The sequence below is a fragment of the Mesocricetus auratus genome, unplaced genomic scaffold (assembly GCF_017639785.1).
Source record: "Mesocricetus auratus isolate SY011 unplaced genomic scaffold, BCM_Maur_2.0 Super-Scaffold_100004, whole genome shotgun sequence".
Classification (NCBI taxonomy): domain Eukaryota; kingdom Metazoa; phylum Chordata; class Mammalia; order Rodentia; family Cricetidae; genus Mesocricetus; species Mesocricetus auratus.
The window spans coordinates 108,544,880-108,560,585 of record NW_024429189.1 but is presented as its reverse complement, the minus strand read 5'-3'; the positions used below and the strand labels follow the sequence as shown (position 1 = coordinate 108,560,585).

At 38.0% G+C, this 15,706-nt stretch overlaps 1 protein-coding gene across 2 annotated transcripts in view; it reads right to left on the bottom strand.

The window, feature by feature from the left end:
- Macrod2 (mono-ADP ribosylhydrolase 2) overlaps window positions 1-15,706 on the bottom strand; it is a 1,968,454-nt gene that overhangs the window by 122,814 nt on the left and 1,829,934 nt on the right. For both annotated transcript variants that reach the window (XM_040746387.1, XM_040746388.1), the window contains exon 13: window positions 14,324-14,392. In XM_040746387.1, the coding sequence (XP_040602321.1) occupies window positions 14,324-14,392 (69 nt within the window). The remainder of the gene's footprint in view (window positions 1-14,323; window positions 14,393-15,706) is intronic.

Sequence of the window (15,706 nt, the reverse complement as noted above, 5' to 3'; positions counted from 1 at the left end):
ATGGTTTCTATATGGACCACAAGCAGATGTCTGGATTTTTGTACTTGATGAAAAGGAGAGATTGTTGAGTTAGAAGTATTTCACCGAGAGGAGAAAATGTCCTTAGTGCAAAAAGAAGAATGTATTTGTAAATTAAGGTGACACTGTAGCAAGAATAAAGTGAAGCAAGAGTCTGATGGCTTGGATTAGCTCTACCTGGGGGTGCTCTGGAGAACCCAGAAGGGATTCTACCATGAACGCAGAATGTTCAGGAGAAAACCAAGGGATGAAGAGTTAACTCCAGCCCATTCGCTCTTAGTTTGATCTGCTGGTCTCCTCCTACAGACCCTGATAAATATTGGTGTTAGACAGGAACTTTATATATTCAACTTCTCTAAACAAGTATATACTAGCACTTCTGTAAAGAAGCGAGTTCTGCAGGACGTTGGTTAATCCCAGCACTTGAGAGGCAGAGGCAGGCAGATCTTTGTGAGTTCAAGGCCAGCTTGGTCTACAAAACCAAAAAAAAAAAAAAAAAGAAAGCAAGTTCCAGACAGCAGAAGGAAGAAGGTAGTAAAGTCAGAGAAAACCAGGGCCTGGAGCTTGGAGTTGTCTTTAGACCTTAAGTAACTTCTCTGAAGTTGAAGTTGACAGATGTATTTGTCTCTTTATGCATCTGAAATGCAGATATTCATGGAGAAGAGTAACTGATTATACCTCACAGTGTGTCAAGGAAGAATGTGGTTGCCAAGGACAACATACATGGTTATGTAAAAACTGAAGTACTACAATGAACTTCCTGCTTGGAGGCAGTTTTTTTGTTTGTTTGCTTGCTTGCTTGCTCGCTTTGAGAATGATAGACCCTAGGTCAAGACAGAAGAAATACCTTTCCCTATACTGTATGGGGTAACAAAACAAGGTCTGTGTATTATCTGGAGGACACACACACACACATACATGGTTTATAGGAATGCCACTGTCCCTTTGTCCCCTTTTCATGAGTGAAACAACCAGTTTGATTTTCCACTTCAATTCGGCCTCCTGCAAAATATCAAAACTCACTATCAAATAAAACAGGAAGATTAATTTACTATTAAATGTCACCAATGAATATTAAGAAAATTTGTCTTTGTAATTGGTTTTAAAGCATTCTACTAAAAGTTGATCTCATAAAACAGAGTGGAAGAGTGGTATTCACAGACTCAGAGAACTAGAGAGAGAACGAAAAGGAAAAACCAGGAAATACCAGGGACACACAGGAGCAATTATTTCTGAGCTTACAGTAAGGTAACATTTGGTTATGGTGATCTATGATATATTCAAAATTATTAGAAGAGCATTAAAGTAGGAAATGAATACAGATGATTAATGGTAGAAGACTAAGGGGATGGAAGTGCTTACTACAGGATTTGATTGTTAGTATTATGTATGTGTATCTAATTATCATACAGCATTCCATAAATAAGTGCAAACAAATGTCACAATAAAACAGAGACCTGAGCTGGGGAAATGGCACAGTTTCTAAAGCTCCTGACATGTAAGCACAAGGACTTTAGTTTGGATCCTAAGAATATGTTTTAAAAGCCTGGAATGGCATTCTTACAGTTGAGGGGATAATAGTACATTCCTGAAGTTGATTGGCCAATCAACCTAGGCCATTGATGAGTTTCTGGTACAGTAAGAAATATCTGACCTCAAAAAATAAAGGTGGAAAGTACTAGAAAAAGACAACTGATATTAACCTATATCTCTACAAGTCTACACATCCAAGTGCACACATTGCACCCATGCAAAATACCAAAGAAACACACACACACACACACACACACACACACACACACACACACACCCCACAGGAAAGAAAAAAAATCAAACACCTTTTGATAGGGATGCCCTTCTGTATGCTGTGATATGTTTCTATTATTGGTTGATGGATGAATAAAGCTGTTTTGGCCAATGTACAGTTTTAGCCAGGCAGGAAATCCAAACAGGGATAAAGAAAGGTAGTAGGTGGAGTGAGGGAGATGCCATGTAACTGCCAAGGAAGCAAGAGATCTGGGTACCACTAGTAAGCCAAGACCACGTGGAGATACACAGATGAATAGAAATGGGTGAGTAATTCAGAGAGAGCTAGCCAATAAGAAGCCTGGGCAATAGGCCAAACAGTTTATAATTAATATAAGCTTCTGTGTGTTTATTTGGGACTAAATGGCTGCAGGACCAGGCAGGACAGAACATTCCATCTAGAACCTTTAGAAAACAGAGTAACACATTTCTGCTTGTGCGTATCTGTTATTGAAAACTAGGAACAGAAAATCTCGTCCTGAAACATCTGTGAATTGTTCCCAAGCACCACTGTACCAGCATGAATTCAAGATCCCCACCTTCAAAAGTAACTTTACCATTACTTATTTTATATCATAAGCTATGTCCTTTGATTTTTATGGTTTGTTTACCAAACTATGCTTTGCAATGCTCAAAAATTGTGTTCTACCATAAAATGATAAATAATGAATAAAATATTTAATGATTTGAATTTCATTAATTAAGTTACCAAATGCTACATGCTTCATTTTCTCTGAATTTCTCAATGCACATTGAGAAGTGTGGTGTCACTGAAACTGCTTAACTTTGAAGTTGCCAGTGATTCTAATTGACTCCTGAACTTTCTTACCAAGGATCATCTGCCAACATCTTCAAAGATTTTGCAAACCTTTAGGCATGAGGCTGCCTAAGCAAAATCACTACCATGTGGCCTCTGATGTCTTTGTCTAGTCTAAGCATGATCTTGTTTCTTATATGTCTCCATATGAAACAAGGTTGGGATCTCTGGTTTTTAGCAGATTTCCAGCATATGCAGTGACAAAAATACATATCCTCAATATTAACGCTAGTGGCACCTCAAGCATCCTCTTAATACAGTCTTGATTTTTAATTCAAATATTAAAATGGTTGAATTTAATGTGTACAATGTTTGAAAACCTCTGAGCTTCGCTCGGGGTATTTCACAGAAAAACAGACTGATCATCAGTTAGTAGATGTTCTGTATGTATCTAAGTTAGCTAAGAAAGAACACAGCCTTTCTTAGGATGTTCCTACAGAGTTCTTCCAAACTTAATTTTCACACTAATTAACAAGAAAGTGGTAAGTCAGTTAAGATTATACTAAGAATAGCCACAAGCATACTTTAAAGAGTCAAGCATTTTAATATGAGCGATATAGTTTTAACTTGTAGACAGAAATATCATCCTGCACTTTATTTTGTAGATAGGTAAGTCTTCGATTTCTTGGTCCCAGTGTGGTCCTTTGTGGCCACACCACACCATTTCAATTGTGATGACAGTTGTTCCTCTGCATCTGCAGGAGGCTGGTTTGGGGTTCCCATGTGGGTATCACAGTCCGCAAATGCTCAAGTCCCTTATACAAAACACTGCAGCATTTGCATACAATGTAAGCATATCTCGCCATATTTTATCTTTGTGCAGAGTTGTCATACTGTGTTGCTTAGGGAAGAATGGCATGAGGAAAATCTGTACATGCTCAGTACAGATTCAATTTTTTTCCCAAATATTTTTGATTATCTGGTTAAATCTGTAAATGCTATGATACATATTTTCATTTATATTTTGCACAAAAGAAAACAGAGGATCAAGCCAAAATATTCACCAAGGTCACATAGCTACTTTTTTTTTTTTTTTGGTTTTTTGAGACAGGGTTTCTCTGTAGCTTTGGAGGCTGTCCTGGAACTCACTTTGTAGACCAGGATGGCCTCGAACTCACTGAGATCCGCCTGCCTCTGCCTCCCGAGTGCTGGGATTAAAGGTGTGTGCCACCAACGCCCAGCCACATAACTACTTTAATCACAATCCTAAATAAAATGTGGTCCATAAAGGCTGTAAGATTTTGTATAATTTAAAATGTAGGCCTCTAAATTAGAAAATAATAATAAAGTTACTTATAAAATTATGACTTATTTGAACTTATCTTTAGATTTAAACCATTGTGTTAATGGTTAATGTTATAGGCATTCCAGATCTATCAATAATCTTCATCTCCTATTCTAGGGTTGATTTGATCTCAAATATCACTACCTAAGTCTTTAGAATATGATATGACACAATAGAGTAGTTAGCTGAGTTGACTATATTACAATAATTGTAATTGGTAGAGAAAACAAATGTTGATAAATATAATGTAATTATATTGGTTTCCCAATGCCACTTAACAATCTTTGACTAGTATTAAATAAACATACTTTTAGTCTAACAATATGTAAAAAAAAAATTACGTATTTTCTCACAGCTAATGTAATCAAAGCTTTTAAAAAGCTTATTAGAAAAACCTTACTATGAAGTATATCCAAATAACTAGTCTGACTTACAGCAAATACCATTGAAAGGAGTTTAGAGCCTTTGTTTCAAAATGAACCCTAGGACCTCCTAGAACATACTTTAAGAACAGTATTGATTTTTTACTTCAAACATTACTGTTTGAGTTCAATACAGGACCATGTGGGAGGGTCTCTGAATTATTCCAAAGAATATTTCAAGGAAAATAGTCTGACCTGAATGAACAGATAGATGTTCTGGGTTTAGCTGGGAACAGCACCTCTCCTAGGAACTGAATGATCAGATGTTCTGGGTTTAACTAGGAACAGCACCTCTCCTAGGAACTGAATGATCAGATGTTCTGGGTTTAACTAGGAACAGCACCTCTCCTAGGAACTGAATGATCAGATGTTCTGGGTTTAACTAGGAACAGCACCTCTCCTAGGAACTGAATGATCAGATGTTCTGGGTTTAACTAGGAACAGCACCTCTCCTAGGAACTGAATGATCAGATGTTCTGGGTTTAACTAGGAACAGCACCTCTCCTAGGAACTGAATGATCAGATGTTCTGGGTTTAACTAGGAACAGCACCTCTCTTAGGAACTGAATGATCAGATGTTCTGGGTTTAACTAGGAACAGCACTTCTCCTAGGAACTGAATGATCAGATGTTCTGGGTTTAGCTGGGAACAGCACCTCTCCTAGGAACAGCACCTCTCCTAGGAACTATGGTGTTAAGAAGCAGAGATTGCCTAGAATACAACTGCTAGAACACAGGTTTGAGCCTCAGCACCATACGAACCAAGGTAGCAAAAAGAAAAAAATATTTATTTTGTCTGAGGCCAAATGATTATATGCATGCATTGAATACATGTGCATTGAAATATAGTAAGATCTCTCCCTACATTTCAATGCTGTACCCAATAACTATTTGCAATCATTATGTGTCAACTAATATAGAAATGTGTAAACATGTTTACTTTATTCTCCTTTAGGGTGTGGGAACATCTGAGTCTGTAAACGAACAGAGATGCATCTGACTTGAACTTATCTTTCACATTTCTGTACCATGGCATATTTTTAAGAGAAAAAAACTACTTCTGGAATCAGACAGCCCTGAAAGACAATGTCTCCTATTAAACACTTTATTAATAGTAACAACATTTGAGGAAAGCGTCATGGTATGAACTGTGCATTGCGCATCCTCTGTGGCACTTTTAATCCCCCCTTCAGTTAATTCTCTTGGGGGGAATATCAGATAATTTTTCACCCATATTTGTAAAGTTTTGTGTGATGCATGGTTCTCTATTAAATTCTCCAGGAAACTCTTAGAGTTTCATTAACAGAGTTACACAATCATTTTCTTTCTCTTGGTTAAATAAAATGAGCACCGAGGACTTTGTGCAGAGCTTTGTAGAGAGCATGTAAACAATGCAGTCTGCAACCTGCTCTTAAGCTATGTATATCCAGGTAGGTTAGATGTGCCACACACATAACTAACGTTGACATGGGAATGTGGGTTTTGAAGTTCAATAAGCAAATACTCAGGAAGCAGGGTAGTTTATCATTGAGTAATGAGGAGGGAAGAAATGGAGAAAGGTAAACTTGTACATGTGTCCCTTACCATTGCCAGTATCACCTATAATTCTTGTCATTGAAATGTTTGCTCAGACAATTTACAATGGAAGGAAGGATGAAAAAATGAGGGACAGAAAAGGGAAGGGGTAGAACACGAAAAAAATGTTTATTTTGTCTGAGGTCAAATGATTATATGCATGCATTGAATATACATGCATTGAAATGTAGGGAGAGATCTTAGTAGGTACCTGTGACCAGTCCTGACATAAGGACTGGATATGGGCTTTACAAAGTGGTCAGGATTTTAACACAGTGTTGAACAAGTCCAATGTGGACTTCTGCCAGATGCATAAGGGAAATAACAATATATTATTGGTACACCTGAAGGCATAGGAAGCCTGAATATGATTCAAAAGGACTGGGATTTCTGCCTAGTGTGTGATATATCTGAGTTTTGCCTGTCATAATCTTGATACCATGTTAGTGTCAAGGTCATGATTATGAACATATAGCTAGTTATCTGCAATCTGCTTTTTCCCTGTTGCCTCATTCCATTGTTCTGCCCATTTTGCTCTTGGAATAGCATTCTTGGGCTGCCACGCCCTTTCCTGCTCCCTCAGGCCCCCTGTCCCATCAAGAAAAAGGCACCTGGTTCCCAAAGCCAAGTTTGAGACACAGACCTGCAGATGGGATTTGGGTTCTGACTGAATTGTTTCTCAAACTATGACTCTACATTTCATGTAACTGAACTGTTTTTTTTCTAGTGCCCTGGGCCTGTTACCTTCAAAGTTGTGATAATAATACTGATGTTTAAAAAGAGAAATGATATGTTACTTTACACCCATTCAGCTGGAAAAGGTTAGAAAGAACAAAGCAGCCATCGCTGATGGAAATATGGTTTGTTATGCCCTTTGGAGGCAGCCTTTTGGCAATGTCGGTTAAAACACATACTCTTTAAAGCACCTGCTCACATTATTGGAACCTTCCCCATACAAATAAAAGCACCAGCATATGAGAATCTATGGGCAAGAGCAACCATTGTAGCGGTGTTTGTATGGCAATAAAAGGGAAAGACAGTGTTTGTCCATCAGAGGAGAATCACTGAATAAATTATGATGCATCTGAACTATGAGCCATAAATGTGAGCTTTAAAATGGATGAAATAGATCTACAGAGAGTGACTTAGAGGGATTTCCATTAAGGTTTGCTGCTCATAGCAAAAGGAGAGTGAGAAATATATGTAGAATATGATACAATGCTTATAGATGAGCAAACATTTTTTTAATGGTGGTTAAAATGTTTTAGTTTCCAGATGGATAACAGGCATACCTTGAAATGTCTTAAATTACTGACTCACTTTAATGCTCAGTGTTATAGTATTATGTAACACAGGCACTATTATCAGTTTTATTTAATGCATGATGATGTTGAGATAGAAAATAACATGTCTGTGAATTTAGACACCGGAAACTGGTTTTTTTGTACTTTAAATTTTATACAACTGGTAGGTGAGAAATAAATAGAAAATTGCAATAAAATCATATTGTATATGTTACATAGTATACTTTGATTGATATAAAATTTTGTGACACTCAGGATACACAAAAGAATGGTCCCCAATGCAAATGTTAATTATCTCGGGGTTAAAAGATTGCTTTTTTGTTATTTAGTGTCTTTGCATTGTTTGAATTTTCAACAAAGAAATTACATTTTAAAAATAACCTCATAAGAACCTGCATGAGACCAACGTAGGGCTTATGCATGTGCTTGACAGTTGTGTAGCCAGGTCTGCTTGTAAGGCTTCCAGCAGTGAGATAAGGACCTGTCCCTGGTGCTTAGCTGGCTTTGAGGAACCTATTCTCCATGCTGGATAACCTTACCTAGCCTTGATGCAGGGTGAGGAGGTTGGTCCTACCTCAACTTGGTGTGCCATGGTTTGTTCAAGTCCATAGGAGGCCTGCCCCTTTCTGAGTGGAGATGGAGGAGTGCATGGGGTGGGGTAGATAGGAAGTGTTGGGGGAGGTAGGAGATAAGGGAGGGGAAGCTGTGGTTGGTATGCAAATAAAATGAAAACAGTAAGTAAATAAATAAATTGATAAGGAAAAGAAAAAAACTACCTAAGTTACTGAAAACCAAAATACTAGAACATATTTTCATTTATTAGAATTTTCTAATGTAAATGATAGTAATATTTTACAAGGTTAAAGAATGTTTCTGGCTTTGTTGAATGTAGAGTTGTTTGTCTCCTTAGGTCTGGGAGCATTCTCTCTTCCAGCTGTCTCCATGTTTTTCATATGTCATCCTCATCCACTGCCAAGACACCTTACTGGTGAGTGGGTGGAGTGAATGCTGTACAAACACATCCGGTTTAAAACAAAACCAAGAAACCATTGGTTTAAAACAAAACCAATAAACAATTAAAATGGAGATTAGGTGAGTACAGGGGACTCATTTATTAGGAAATAAAATTAAATGAAGTTAAGGAACAAAAAGATATGGGTAGAATTTAAAATCTTTCTTTACATTTAAAAGATAATTTCAAACAGATATGCATTGTAGAAAACCCTAAAAATAAAACTTAATATATGTATGTGGCTGCTGAGAAAAGTATTTCAAGATTATAGATCAGTATTTTACAAATGCTAATTTCTGAGAATCCAAACTATAGGTGATATTTTTCTCTTCTTCTTTTGCTTATTTATATAACAGCTATGTCTTACTTTTAAAAATTAGAAAATACATGTAAGCAATAAAGACACTTTGGCTGTTTCTCTAGTAAATCAACAGTCAGGAAGTTATGCTGAAGAATTTATCATATATACACACACACACACACACACACACACACACACACGTGTGTGTGTGTGTGTGCACTAACCATCTAAAATGTATGAGCCACATCTTTCTGTTATTTACAATAGAGAAAACCATAAATAACTGAATAATTCAACATTAGGGCTCTGCAAATGTAAATGGTGGGACACCAGATAATGGAATGTCATACCTCCAATAAAAGTCATGCCTCTGAGGCATATTTAAAGATGTGAGAGAATGTTCATGGTCTACTGTTAAATGAAGCAACAGAATAGACTTAAAATGTTTTGAGATTTAATCCTTAAAGGGGAAATCATATGCTTTTGCTTTTTATAATTTTCTATATGAAAATATTTTAAATGAATCTATCTTATTCATATAAACAAAAACAATTGCTGCAAGCTCATTTAGGTATCATCTGTGGGGGCCACATCAACACAGTCTGCCCCTCCCATACCGTCTTCTTTCCCAGTTACTCTCCTGCAGTGGTTCTCATCCTTCCTAAAGCTTTAACCTGTTAGCACAGTTCCTCATGTTGTAGTGATCCCTAACTGTAAAATTATTTGTGTCATTACTCAATAACTGTAATTTTGCTACTGTTATAAATTGTAATGTAAATATCTGTGTTTTCTAATGGTCTCAGGCAAACTCTGTGAGGGAGTCACGTGACCCCAAAAAAGAGTCTTGACCCACAGGTTGAGAACCAATGCCCTATTGAGAAAAGAGTCACAGGCTGTAGGTAAATGTGAAGCAGTGACTGCTGGAGACATGCTGTTCACCCCCGTTCCTTTCCCTTCACTGAAGGACCAGAGGCAGTCTTCCAGCAATGCTTAGTAAGACTGACAATCCAAAAGTGGGTAACTTAGAGGCACTGAGATGTACCACCCTCTATCCATGCAGATGTGGACAGTTTTGCTCCTGCTAGGGTGTGTATCAGGATGAAGCTCTCAGAAGGGAATGCCGGCTAATAAGGACAGGAAAAGGACTAATAAAATTTAGACTAAGGTGGAGAGTCATTTTCTGGGTGACACAATGTTTTGTTTCTCTTTAACCGTTTAGGCAAGGAATAGAGACATAGAGCATTTCTGAGCTGGCATGGCAGTTCAGCTTAACAGTGATAATGGTTCCACTTATGATCACATCTTATACACAGGTTCCTCATATATAACCTTCTCTTTGGCTTTGTTTACCATGGCTAACCTTGATCCTGATTTCTTATTTTCTCCAGGCATTTTGACCTCCATGAGGTCCCCAACTAGATTAAAGGTTCAGAAATCCTTCCTAGGGTGACGTTCCACCTTACAAATGCCAAACAGCATTGGTGTGACTTTCATGGAGTTTCAAAGGGACACAGCTTGGGTATGCACCTGGGTATTAATTGATTTTGATTTTAATATTAATGAGCCTATGATTTGGTCTAGTTGACCTTCAAATTCGAATTAGGTGCTGATTAAATAATAAGGCAGATGGATCTGGATGTGTTTGTACAGCATTCCCTCCACCCGCTCCCCAGTCAGGTGTATTGGCAGTGGATGAGGATGACATATGAAAAACATGGAGACAGCTAGAAGAGAGAATGCTCCCAGACCTAAGGAGACAAACAACTCTACATTCAACAATAACATCAGCTCTTCAGAAGTTTTGACCACAGCACCAGCTATCCACACATTTGACTCCTGTGTTTTATGGACTTTCATCTGATTGTTTACATGTTTGTTAACCCAAATAGATTTTTTTCAGAATTTAAAGTATAAAATTCTTTAAAAGGAACATCCATGATAGTAAAGGGAGAATTCCTCAACAGATAAATTCATGTCCTATTTTACAAATAATCTCAGAATGCCTATCAAATGCCACAGATAATTTCCCAGGCCAGCTTCACCTTGAAGTTAATTTCTTCTCAGTCCTGGTTCTAGAATCTATCATGTGTAGATGAGCCATTCATTAACATTCCTCCTCCTCAAATCTCATTCTCTTATCTCAACTCCCACCCACTTGGCAGCCATAATGACCCACTGAGAACAGGTGTCCTCACGATAGTCTACCATGATCTGTAAGCAAATAGCTATGCCTTGCCACAGCAGTTTCAGTCAACAGTTGTGTGGGATAAGTGGGCAAGAACACCTAGATTTGGTTCCCAGTAGGAAGTATGTCTACAGCACTTGAAGAGAATCACTAGCGTAGATGACACTTAGAGTCTAACACTTATAGAGATTTTTTTTCAGCTTTCACATAACTGTTTGGTTAAAAAAAATACATACCTTCTGTTCCAGGAATAAAGACAGCTACCTTATTTTACTTGCTTGTTTTCAACTCCTACATTCTAGAAGATGTTAACTTCCAGTGGAGAATAAACTCTTAGCAAATGTAAACCCAGCCAACTGACCAGCAAAACTGCAAACCACTGAACATGGCACAAACAGCATGGACATCATATGGGAGAATGAGAACCTGGCCATTGCAGACCATGGGTGAGTCCAAGTCCCAACAAGATGCTCCTTCAGGAGTAAAATCTCCAAAAGTCAAGGGAACAAGGACTGCATTAGGACCTTTGATCAGTGGGAAATGTTCTGCCACTTACACTGGAGAGTGTCATAAGCATTTCTATAAGTGATCTTATGACTGTGAGGATCTGAAATAGCCCTGGTGTCACCAAGAACAGATATTTCTGCATGAAAGCTAATAACGGAAAAGATTTGAAATGAATCCTGAACACTTATGACTTCCTTTTAACCTCAACTTGACCTCAATCTTGGATGATTTCAATGGAAAATTCTTTTCTTAATTCTGGGCTGTGCATCTGTCAATCTTGGTGACAGCTCAGCAAGCATTAGAGCTCTGAACAGATAACCCATTTAAAAGCTGTGTCCTTATATGAATGCTATTTCAGAAGACAAACGTAAAATCCTCACCCTATATGTTTTACTGTTAATTGAAACCAGATTGCATACTAAGGTAGATCATAAAACATGTTTTCCAAATAAAGAGGTTAGTGGAAATTAACAATTTATTTCATCAAAATCCCCTGTCTTCACATTTAGTCTCACAAAAGAACTACATTTGTGATACATGACAATTCTTTGATGGAGTTAGCAGCATTAAAAGTCTTATTTTAAGAAAAAAATTCCTGAAAGTATTCTGAAAAATAATTGATCCCTGCATGAGCAATTAACGGTGTGAGATCCTAAAAAGCATCAAGAAATATCACAAGCAGTGTGTTTTATGAAGGTGTGATGCCTCCCAGCTAAACAACTCAACAGCAAGAAATCTCAGCTTGAAGCATTCAAATGAGATTGTTCCTGTTTCCTACTTCTTAGACTCTGTCATTCAACCTCATGATGCTTTTACATTTCTATGATAACCTAAATGATTGAGATGTCCTTTTTTGGTTTAAAATAAGTACCATTTTCTATCTTTTCTCTTACATGATCAGTCTATTTCTCTGTAAAATGATTGAGTTTCTCAAGAAACCTCTGAGGAACTCTGACACAAATTACATTTTTAGATATGTCAAATGTTTTTTAAATAAGAAATGCCTGGACATACACCTGCTTAGTTTGAAGGTAAGTGTCATTTGAAAAGTGGTAATTAAAAAAGGGAGGGATCACTCAAGTTGACACCAGTGTGGTGGATACTGTTTTGGTTCATTCAGAGCTCCTTTGTTACTCTCCTAGGCACCCAGACATATCATCCATTTCTGGCTTCCACAATTACTTTAATAGAAAGGAACCTGCAGCCACACATATGCCAGGATAGCTAGCATCAGAATTTATGGCTGGATCCTCTTGACCATTGTGGTACATTTCTGGGGCTTCCCATAGGTTCAGCTGGGATCAATCCCTTCTGACAGTGCACTGGAATGACTCCATCAGCCAGTTCTGTCCCCTTCCTTTTTCTATTAAGGGGGTTGTTATTTCTCTGATAAACAAGCTACTTCCCAATAACCTATCTTAGCATATGTTCTGGAAAGTCTTATTTATTTGGAGGCTAGAGAAACAGCAAAGAAACTCACCTGTGTTCTGTTATTTCTGAGTGGTGCATGTGGGCATGCTTGTGATAGGTGTGTGCACAGGTGCATGTAGGAGACCGGAGAAGGTCATCAAGCATTCTCCTCTATCATTCTTAGCATTATTCTCTTGAGACAGGGTCTAATCTGGAACTTGTGGGGCAGAGAGCAAGCCTCAGTGATTTGCTGTCCTCAAGTCTCAGTGCTGGGTTACAGGCATGGTTGGGACTTAGTGGGTTTTGTTTCAGTTTGTCATTTATTTTAGCTTTTGAGGCAGAGTTTCATCCAGTCCAAATTGGCCTCAAATTCGAAGTGTAGCTGATGCTGGCTTTGAACTCTTAATCTACTTGTCTCCAACTCCTAAGTGCTATGATTACAGGCATGGGCCACCACTACTGGTTTAGGTGTTTGGAATCTGAATTCAGCTTGTCATGTTGGTTCAGAAAGTGTTTCTACCTACTGATTCACGCTCCCAGCCCCAAGGTAGTCATTATTCTTGTCCGCACTACAGAATAGAAAACTGAAGTCCAAAGAAGTTCACTGTGTATTCGCTTGCTAAGCACTTGTTCTCTATTTGAATTATTTGTCAAAGGTTAGCTAAGTAACTGGCAGCAGAGCTAGGATCAAGTACGAAGCATACAACCCAATTACTGGCATACAACCCAATTACTGGTATTCTTATCAACTTCCCTCAACAACATGTGATTAAAACAAAAACTGATTAGGAAATGGACATGGAATTAAATATGTCATTAAGTGAGTATTAAATTTTCAGGACTATTTTGATTTCCTCAACAGATTTAAAGTATAGCAAGGCTTAGTGGCCATGTGTACCTGTTTTCACACCACATATGACTGAAGAAATAGTTCTAAAATACATGCTAAAGTTCCAAGTAGGTGATATGGCTTACAAGACATCAGTTTGTTCAAATGTTTAGTCTGTCAATTACACGAGGTTTTAGTAGCTACTTATGGCAGCTAACACACATTATTTCTTCTGGGAAGACTTACAAATCAGGAGACAGAAGAGAGAAAGAACTAATTATTTGATTTTCCTATACTATTATTATTATTCAAAGAAGCTTGCATCCCTGTATCATAGCACTTATTGCTAAAACAGTAACAATTTCTCCTATTTATTTATCTTTTTCTTATTGGTTTACTTGGGTCAGCAACATTTTTTCTTACTGATAGTCCATAGAATGGTGGCCTTGCCCAGGGTTTATTTTTATGGACACCTTTCAAATATTTCTTCCTTGCATCTTACGGCCTCTGGTAGGTGGTCCTCAATGCTACTCTTTCAAACTTTGGCCTAATGAGTCATTAGAAATAGCAGAATTGACAAATTCTTGAGTTTCAGATAAACATTTTTCTCTAACCATACTTTCTCTGCTCCTGCTCTTACTTTATAAACATTATTTTTAGAGAAGCACATGTAAATGTATATATAAATTCCGAAGAGGCTGGATATGGAATGGAGTAGAGTGGGTGGGATCCTGGTGTTCGAAATAGACACGCTTAAGAGAATCATATTTGTTCATTGTTTCAGGTTCCCACATAAACACAACCCACGCAGTTTACTTGTAAGTGTCTGTGAAGTTCAGATGTGGTCTCATACCTTCCTCTTTACGGACTTCAACTGTATCTTCTGAAGCAGGGCTGGACACAGGGGCAGTGTTGACACCATCTAGAAAACAGAAAAATATTGCAGGCTTAATACCTGAGGCTGCGGCTTTTCCTTCCCTTCAGCTCCCTCCCAACCCAACCAATGAAGGAGGTGGTGTCCTTCACACATCAAATAGTCTTACAGGGGCAGAGGGCTGGATTGCATTTTCTTTATAATTAATGAAACATAAATCTTCATGTACGACAGAGGCCAATGAACTGCAAAATACATTTTGAAGTCTACTGTTTGCTACCTGTACTATAGCAGCAACTCCAGGAGTATTTTGCTTTCTCATAGCACTTAGGAGATTGAGGCAAGAAGATTAAGAATTCAAAGGCAACACACACACACACACACACACACACACACACACAGTGTATTTTTTTGTGTTGTGTGGTAACATATATCCATGCAAGTTTCTACAAAGCACCCTGATGTGTGTGATTTTTAGTTTGCTTTTTTCTTAGCTCAGCACTTCTCGGCTGTCCAGCTGGACAGAGCGGTTCAATGGTAGTCAGCACTGTAGTCCAGGAGAAGAGGACCACTCAAAGTAAGGTACCTAAAGACACACAGGGATCTCATATCATCTAGTTATAGAATGGGGACCAAGGACAGGGAGGTACTCACAGTACCATTTAAGACCAGTCAGAGCTGATCTCCTCTACTGGTCTCCTCAGAACCACGGGGATTTGGTTCATGTTTGGCCTCCACAATGCTAGATAATTAGCTACTACCATAAAAACCATAGACTTAGGACAAAAGAACTTATTAAAGTCATCTCACTGCTGGTAAAACCATATACATAGTATTCTTGTAGTTATTCAGTCACAGACTTAAAGATAAACATTCATTTCAAGGAAACGTTCTTATTTTCTAGCACATCATTTGTCCTTTATATGGTTGTTACTTTTAGATTGCATCTCTGTTGGAACAGAGAGTAATATCTACAGAAGGTATAAGGCGTGTGTGTGTGTGTGTGTGTGTGTGTGTGTGTGTGTGTGTATCACATAGACCATTAATCTTCCCTTTCTGTCACAGCACTTTCCCATTTTCATCTCCTTCAGATAAACACTACCTGAGAAGAGTTATTGTTACTGCTGTCCAGTAGTCATCCTAACTGTGTCACCTAAGGCATTGGCATCCGTCCTTTGATGATCTAAGAACTGCCATCGCCTCCACTCCTTCACTGCTTTCTTCTCCTTTCTTTTTCTTCTCTTTTCTCTCTTTCAACAGAGGTCTTATGTAGTCCAGACAGATCTTGAACTTCCCATCCTCCTACCTCAGCCTCCTTCTTAGGTATCACCACTTTCAACTTGATGATTTCTTCCTGTCCAT